This window comes from Vollenhovia emeryi, unplaced genomic scaffold (genome assembly GCF_000949405.1).
Source record: "Vollenhovia emeryi isolate VEMERY1.0 unplaced genomic scaffold, V.emery_V1.0 DF939149.1, whole genome shotgun sequence".
In the NCBI taxonomy this organism is placed as follows: domain Eukaryota; kingdom Metazoa; phylum Arthropoda; class Insecta; order Hymenoptera; family Formicidae; genus Vollenhovia; species Vollenhovia emeryi.
In genome coordinates this window covers 2234050-2243176 of record NW_011967217.1, presented here as the reverse complement: position 1 = coordinate 2243176, position 9127 = coordinate 2234050, and the positions used below count along the sequence as shown (strand labels likewise).

The 9127-nt window shown below is 46.0% G+C and overlaps 1 protein-coding gene across 1 annotated transcript in view; it reads right to left on the bottom strand.

Moving 5' to 3' along the window:
• LOC105565834 (DNA-directed RNA polymerase II subunit RPB1) overlaps positions 1-8930 on the bottom strand; it is a 10486-nt gene extending 1556 nt beyond the window's left edge. Inside the window, exons 1-7 of the mRNA XM_012019357.1 lie at positions 8671-8930; positions 6411-6680; positions 2512-6036; positions 2001-2389; positions 1776-1894; positions 991-1182; positions 4-268 (exon numbers count right to left, since the gene is read on the bottom strand). Of these exons, the coding sequence (XP_011874747.1) occupies positions 4-268; positions 991-1182; positions 1776-1894; positions 2001-2389; positions 2512-6036; positions 6411-6680; positions 8671-8748 (4838 nt within the window). The 5' untranslated portion in view covers positions 8749-8930. The remainder of the gene's footprint in view (positions 1-3; positions 269-990; positions 1183-1775; positions 1895-2000; positions 2390-2511; positions 6037-6410; positions 6681-8670) is intronic.
• Between the last annotated feature and the right edge of the window lie 197 nt (positions 8931-9127).

Sequence of the window (9127 nt, the reverse complement as noted above, 5' to 3'; positions counted from 1 at the left end):
GGTGAATACGTCGGACTTGTAGGGGAATAGTTTGGACTTGAGGGTGTCATGCTGGGCGACGTAGGCAGATACGCCGGCGACGTCGGAGAATAACTAGGCGATGCTGCACCAGCCGGTGACATTGGGAATGGACTCATACTCGGACCTGGACTACCCGGACTTCCCGGTTGCGGTGAGTAAGCCGAGTATGCTGGTGATAAGCCCGATGCATCAGATGCCCCCGACGGTGAAAAGCACGCACCACCTGGTGTCATACCACTGCTCAATGCTACAAAACAAAACGAGAATTGATCGGAAATTCTTCAGGGTCGCCAGCAAAAATTAAAAACATCAAAATTGGTTGACCATATCTGGCAATTATGATCTAAAATTAAGAGTGTTAAGAGAGAGAGAAATTGCAGAGATTTCTTTTTAAATGAATTTCTAAACTTACATGTTCAGCGAGTGTTAACTTAGCTTGCGCACTGACAAAATATGACTGAATCGATATGTAGAGGGTAAAAATAGGTGAAAGTTACATAATAGTTTATTTATTTCTTGACCTATTATGTGACTTTCACCTATTTTTACCGATACCCTCTACATATCGATTCGGTCATATTTTGTCAGTGCGCAAGCTAAGTTAACACTCGCTGAACATGTAAGTTTAGAAATTCATTTAAAAAGAAATCTCTGCAATTTCTCTCTCTCTTAACACTCTTAATTTTAGATCATAATGATTATCCTCTCAACACCAACGTAACACATGTGATTTTATACACACGATTACCACAGGTAACACACAATTTATATAACCGTAAACTTATCACAAATACGAAAACGTGACTAATTTGTAAAATTCGAATTGTAACAGATATGATCACTTGAAAAGGACCAAAACCCATGGTCGAAACGTCGTGAAAACGAGAATTGTTAATATTACTCAAGGCGCATTTTGTAGAAGAAATTTTTACAATTTTAACTTAAAATGATGCGTTATATAAAACTTACCCGGCGACATACTTGATGCACCATAACCAGGAGTAGCTCCCATCCAAGGAGTCATCTGAGGACTCATGCTGGACATGCCAGTCACACTACCGAAGAACATTCCCGCCGTTCCCATCATACCTGCGCCAACTGCCATAGGGATCTCGATGCCAGATTTGCACTTCTCAGCATCCAGTAGCAGATCGAAGCATCCTAAACGCATGCATAAGGCCATTTATATCACTATTGTATATGACAAATAATAGTCATCTTAAATTTATACTGAACCCAATCTGAAAGTCATATTATTTTGATCAAGCTTCTAATCGACCATGACCGGCGATGTGTTTTTTAACACAGAAAATTTATTGCGAAAAATATTACCCCAGTCAGGGTTTGAACCTGAACCACCCTACACTCTAGGCGGGCGACTCACCAATTCGACCACCGAGGCATATGATAATATTTGTTGCAATAACAGTATAGATGTTGTCTACGCGTTATCATATGCCTCGGTGGTCGAATGGGTGAGACGCCCGCCTAGAGTGTAGGCAGGAGGTCCAGGTTCAAACCCTGGCTGAGATAATATTTTTCGTAATAAATTTTCTGTGTTAAAAGAACACATCGCCAGTCATGGTGGATTAGAAGCTTGATCATTGTTAGCCATTTGCTGGCGTCAAATAATTCTTCATCGTATTATTTTCCTTAAATCTTTTTGTAAGACAAATTTGAATAGAAATCAGAATACATGTTGCACAAGTACGTTCCCCGTACTACAAAAGAATTATGTATACATCACGCATTACCTGTTCCGATCCGAGGAAGTTGTCCCATTATAATATTCTCGGATACCCCTCTCATTGGATCTACCTCTGCGTGAGATGCAGCATCTAGTAATACATCAACCGTTTCTTCGAAGGAACATCTAAAGAAATTCAATTTTTTATTGATTTTCGATCAATTATACTCTAGCATTGCGGAACATGTATACATCTTTTAAAGATCCCGACAAACGAGACTCATTTACTGACCTCATCAAAGCACCGGTGTCTTGTCTATTGATTCCATGACGCGTTATAGCCATGAGATGACCCTTTGCCGTCATGACGTCGCAAAGTAAAGCGAGATGTCGGTAGTTGACGTAAAGGCCGTAAAACTGCAATACTGCGTTCATTTCCTTCTCTACAGACTTTCGCACGGCTTCAATGCCGAGCACTTGGAATATCTCGCAGATATCATTGCTGAACGTTCGTACGGGATCCACGTCTCTCTCGCTCAACACTTTCATCAGGCTCGTCCCGTCGGTTTCTAAGAGCCACTCCGCGATGGCCTTGAACTCGCCGGTTTCCGTGATAACAATGCGTTTCTTGGAATCTGTTTGTGGCAGATGCATGTAAACCTTGCCAATAGCTTCGATACCCTGAAATATTCAACAGAAAACGTAAAAACAGTTCTCTCTGTAACGACATTAATTAACACAAGTAATTGAAAGGAAGATATGAGGCTAATTATGAAGATATGAGCGCGTCTACTTCCACATACCTGCAGAGTCATGTCGCTAAGCATGTTGGCTTCGATGCACCGAAGGAACATGTCGTCCTCCATTTTATCTACAGTGTCCTCGTCCGTGTCCTGGAACTTGTTATCGTCGCTGTTCATTATTCTAATACGCAGCACCAACTTCTCAGCATTGTCGTCATTGAATATACAGTTCAGGTCGTCACCGAAGCCGGCGTTGATCTTCTCTGCGATCTGCTCCATCGTCAGCTTCTTGTCGGTCATCCGTTTTCTGTCCAACTCGATTCGCAGTAGCCACGGCGATATTTTTGTGGGGTCAAAGTCAGGCATCTCGTAGTAAACGTTGACGAACTCCTGGTCTTCTGCGATTACCGTGTTCTGCGGGTCCGGGTCGTAGTATATTGCCGTGTTAGCCGTCACCTTCTTCAACGTTGTGTGCTCCAGTCGGCAGAGCACGTTCTTCGCCTTTTCAGCATCGCGCGCGGCCGCGCCCGTCAGGAACACCGTGAGCGACGGCGCTTTCGGTTTCTTACTGATGTTAATGATTTCCTTCAGTCTGGGTACACCGAGGGTTACGTTCTTTGACGATACACCGGCGAAGTGGAAAGTGTTCAGGGTCATCTGGGTAGCAGGCTCACCAAGAGACTGCGCCGCCAACGCGCCGACCATCTCACCGGGTGATACTTGAGCCTGTTGGAATCTCGTCTCGATCTCTCCAATCAGCCACTCGAAAGCTTCGCTTGACAGCCTGAACTCCTCGGAGACGCATTTGGTACATAAAGTCGACCTTACTAAACACTGGAACAATAACGTTGCATTCTCGTTCGCTTGTTTGCTCAGTCTATCATCCCCGGCAACGATAATACACTTTTCCAGGAGATTCTTCACGCCTTGGATTACCCTCATAGGACTGAGATCGGTCGGTGCTCGCTTATTGATGTGGAATATCTTTTGCACGTTCCAAATCATCCTCTGCAGATTGCAGGGCAGTACAACCTTGGACTCGCCGCTTGGGAAGATCTCCCGGAGTACAGCGCGATCTCTGTTCAATTGTTCCCATTCTCTCTCCAGCTCGGATATCACCTCTCCGGAGCCCATCATTTCCCGGACTATGTCCTCGTTGAATATACGCCGCAGATAACGCTCGTTGGTCGGGTCGAACTTGAACTTCTTCTCGAAGGCCTTGTTGCTCACCTTAATCGTCGGCAAGTTCTGGAACTCGACAGTCTCGCCGCAGAGACCGTCCTCTCCGTAACGCAACTGAATCAGCTGACCGACGGAATTACGCACGGTGCCATCGTAATGCACCATGACCGACTCCATAGCCTTTATCAAACGACGCTGAATGTAACCGGTCTCGGCTGTCTTCACGGCGGTATCGATAAGACCCTCACGACCACCCATCGCGTGGAAGTAGAACTCTGACGGCGTGAGACCGGCTAGATACGAGTTCTCGACAAAACCGCGAGACTCTGGCCCGTAGTCGTCCTTGATGAAATGAGGCAGCGTTCTCTTACGGAAGCCAAAGGGTATTCGCTTACCCTCGACGTTCTGCTGGCCCACACAAGCGATGACCTGAGAGATGTTGATGTTGGAGCCCTTGGAGCCCGACACCACCATGGCTTTTAAATTATTGTATTCAGTCAAGGACTTCTTGGCGGAGCCTCCGGTCTTATCTCTGGCGTCGTTCAGTATCCTGTTCACCTGATTCTCAAAAGTCTGACGAAGCGTGTTGCCGGGTGTAGGCTCGAGTTCCATATTGTGTGCTTTCTGGATCACCTCTATCACGTCCTCTTTCGCCTTCTTGATCGCCTTCTGGATCTCCAAATATGTCTGCGGATCCGCAATAGTGTCGCCAATACCAATGGAATGACCCTCCAGTAACAGCCAATTGTTGATGACGGTCTGAATGTTCCCATAGAAGCGTCCGCATACCTCGTGGCCCAGCTCGAGCATACAGATGTGAAGCAACGAACCGGCGGAGGTACCCAGGGTTTTCTTACAGAGAATACCCATTACAAGTTCTCCATGCTCCACCATTACCTTGGTGTCACCCGGCGAGATCCACTTGTATGGACCATCGTCCTCCTCGTCGGGATGCGTGCTGTGCGTCCGTATCATGTTGACGTTGCCCGGTATAATAAGAGAGAACAGCTGTTTGCCGGTCCACAGCGGCTTCGGCTTCAGAATACACGGCTGTGGCATCTTGCCGTCCCAGCTGGGCAGAAACATGAGTAGATTCATCATCTGCTCCTTCTCAATGAACACGTCGCGCTTGGTCATCTTTCTTACAGCGGTCAGGGTGTCCTGTACAATTCCCATAACTGGCTTATTCGCTTGCGGGGTAATAATCTGCCGCGGTGTCACGTGAATGTTCTCAACCTCAGCGCGGGTCTCCATCGACTGCGGCACGTGCAAATTCATCTCGTCGCCGTCAAAGTCGGCGTTGTACGGCGACGTGCAGCTCAGATTCATGCGGAACGTGCTCCACGGGAGCACTTTAACGCGATGGCCCATCATACTCATTTTGTGAAGAGTGGGCTGACGATTGAAGATTACGAGATCGCCGTCGCGGATATGCCGCTCCACCCGGTAGCCGCATTGCAGGTGCAGGTCCGAAGACTTGGGATGAAAACGCAGATCGATCCTCTCGCCGTTGTCGCGAACGATGTATTTCGCGCCGGGATACTGCGAATTGCCGCGCCTGACCAGCACCTGCATCTTATCGATGTTGAAGGGCGTCACGATCTCGGGAAACGTCAGATTTTGCGCTATACTACGCGGCACGCCTACTTGATCGATGCGCAGGTTGGGATCCGGCGTGATGACAGTGCGCGCGGAAAAGTCCACGCGTTTACCCATCAGATTCCCACGAATCCTACCCTCCTTTCCCTTCAGCCGAGCCTTGATCGCCTTCAGAGGCTTGCCCGACTTTTGCATCGCCCGGGGCATACCGGGCATGTCGTTGTCAACGAGCGTCGCCACATGGAACTGCAACATCTTTATATTCTCCGAGATCACGTGCGCCGCCGCGCCGGACTGCTCGTTTCGCAGCAGCTCGTTGTTCGATTTAATGATGTCCGCCAGCTTGTGCGTCAGATCGTCCTGATTCTTGGCGGAGCCGTACATAATTACCGCGGGTCTAACGGACAACGGCGGCACCGGCAGCACCGTAACGATCATCCAATCCGGTCGTGCAAACTTTGGGTCCATGCCCAAGATAAACGATTCCTCATCCTTGATGTGCTTCAGGATCTCCCAGGCCCTCTCGGCCGAGAGAATTATCTTCTTTTCTTGCGAGTCTTCGTTCACGTGTTTCCACTCCGCGGAGACATCCAGACCGGACCGCCTGAGATTCGGTTGATATCTACCGCAACCGCCGTGACCTGGCTTTCTCTCCACCTGCTGCTGGTTCTCCATGTTGTTAATATCCATTTCATCTCCGCCTTCACAGATATTCTTGCTCTTGCACAGATCGTAAACGAATGCGAGTCGCTTCCGCGGCTGCCCCTTTGTCTTCATGACAATTTCTTTAATCTTTGGATTATGCTGGAAATCGCAAAAGAGGAAACGGCATTAATGCTCTGGAAAATTATCTCCGTTTATCTTTGATGTCGGTCGAAGATAATATGCCCGAGATCAAAAGTAATCTAGTAACCAATCTTTTTGCAGACTCCAAAGAATTCAGATTTAATTAGTATTTTGTAATATCTGTATGTATAATTATATACATAATATTTCATACAATACGCTATTTTAAGATTATTTTCAACAAGTGTATTTTTAAAACTCTACAATCAATTACAGAGTTTTAGGAAAACAGAAGGACATGGGCAGGAATCGATTCAATAAACGCTAAAATGCTCCGGATTCTATGAAGAGCTAACGTTTCTATGTAGGTATCTTGAATAATAATCACTCACAGGGTTGACGAGCAACTTGGAGCAGTAAAAGCACACGCATCTCAATATCTTGATAGTTTTTGTAATGAATCCCACGTGGAACACCGGCTTCGCTAGGTCTATGTGACCGAAGTGGCCAGGGCATTCCGTCATATTCCCGGCGCAAGTTTGACACCTGGAATTCCTGTCGATAACACCTTGCCTCGGGTCCATGAGGCCGCCCAGCTTAGGGCGGCCTCCTTCCATAGTTTCCGGAAATCGTATGCCGCCATCGGTGACCGACATACGACGCTGCACAGAAGCATAACAACACCTTAGAAGAAGCGAAATTTAATCTGCATGCGTACATACGTATACTTACGCGTATACTTGACTTTTTAACAATTTATCAACTCGACATTTTGACCGTACAGTAGAGCCCGGATCCGATCTAACACGGGCCGATAGGTTTATACTTTATAAAAGGTACTTCTTAAATAGAAGTTTTATGTCTTTGAAGCCCGGTTTCACCGACGTCGCTTAACTTTGACCTTAGCTTAATTCGCTCTCGTCTCCTTCAACTGTTAAACCTGATCTACAATGTGTTCTTTGCATTTAGAAACATTCTACTTCGTAGTCGATGAATACGTTTAGAAAATTCGTGCAAGTTGACAAATTGTATGTTATACATTGTACAATCGTACATTGCCGACAAATTTTGTAAGTTTCGATTTGTTTATATAAACTGGATTGTTCTCTCGGTGCAGAGAGCACATTGCAGATTAGGCTCTACTCTAGAAAGAGACAAACATGAATTGAACTAAGACGAAAGTTAAGACGACGTTTGATGAAATCGGGCGTAAGGCCCTCACTATTCATCCCTTTCTGTTTCCCCAATGCTTATTTCTACCAAGGCAGATCAATTGTAATCCCTGTGTAACTAAGGTTTTTATCTCTTTTCAATTCCTGAGACTAGAAAAGGATAAGAAGTAAGTTAAACCGAGATCAAAGTTAATCTGCGTTGGTGCTGTAAAGTCCGGAAAATTGAATTTTCCGGGAAAAAAAGAAAATCTATTGAGGGAAAACTAGCCGATTTGTAACAGCAACTGGAAAATTGCATTTTGAATGAATATGATACACGTAAAGCGCAGGCCAACTGAGAAGAGACAGCGCTCGATAGTGAAATCAGATAAAATAACCATTGATAAAAGTTCGATGAACGTTGCAGAAGTATCGATGGAAATACACAGTTATTCATTGCATAATAGATACTATTGTTATTGAATAATATATTTATGACAGAACTTTATACAATTAGCAGCGCGCATATTAGAACCCGAACAAAAATCCTCCAAACACTGGGAAATGTTGCAATCGAATGCACACTTCTCTGCAAATATTAGGTCGGAAACTAAAGGCCGGGTTCTACAGTACATTATTTTGACTCTATGTACATTCTGTATATGAAAAAAATAAAATTAATATTTTCGGCTACACATTCCGTTACTTCTTCATAATTTATACATTTATACACCGTTTTGCGTACGTGTTTATGATAAAAATAGTAAGACTAGAATGAGACAGCTAGAATAATGAATATTTCAAAGAAGCCTCGCGTGAGAAATTTAAAGCACTTGAAGAATATAAAGTCCCCCCCCCCCCCGCCTGTGAGATAGGCGCCTAATATGAGATAGCGGGGATTTCTGTCAAATGGGCATCTTCTGTTGACTCCACCGTAAATTTATTGCCCATGGAGTGAAATGCGTTCGACGGAAAATCCATTGTTAGATCGCGTAATCGTTGCGGAAGACTTGCGATTGAATTTGGTTGTTGAAAACCCGCCATCTCATGTTAAAAACTTATCCGATAGTACAAGACTTTCCTTTACACTTCAAATATAAATAAAAACTCACACACGTTATTTGCATTCACACTGCCCTTCCCATAACGTCGTAATGTTGGCGCACACCAAATACTTCGCAATAATTAAGTTGACAAATAATAAAGTCGATACATCGACACCGATACGTCAATATTTTACACGCCATTTTATTCGCGATCTCCGTAACGTGGACGTCGCGAACAGCGGTGATCTCGAAACCGTCGCGAGTACCGCGACATCCGCGAGATCCCCTGCCGTTTCGGCGGGGAGAGGTTCTCGAGGAAGCTACAGCTGTACGCTCGACCGCACGGCAGACCGACATGATGGGCGCGCGGTTTCGCGACGTTACGCCATGGAGCGAGGCAGCGCTTCCCGCGAGAAATCCACTTGGCAAGAGAATCGTCATAGAAATTCTCTTACTATCTCGTCTGGCGAAAGAATGCCGAACTGGACGCGCTTCACCGTCCTCAGCGATGCCTTGGAGTCGGACGTCGTCATTTTGCTTCGGTTCAGAGAAGCCCGTGCGAACACTCGACCATTTCCAACGCCTTCTACGTCGTGACTTCGCAACGTCTCCCGTCCGTCTCCCTCTTCCGTTGGAAAAACGTTGAACCCCCACCCCACCGCCGTTGCTCAGCCGCGAAGCAAATCGGTTGTAGATGCGTCACTCGCGCGGAGAAAGACGATCGGTGACGATTGGCTGGCGTAGGCTGCGTTCAGAAACACCACCCGAGTAGACCAGGTATCGTTCTATCCTTGTTGCTCACCGTATGGTTAAACAAGGATAGAATGATACACCGGGGCAGTCGGGTGGTGTTTCTGAACGCAGTCCTATAGGCACAAAACAAACCCACCTAAAAAAAACGACATTAAGGGG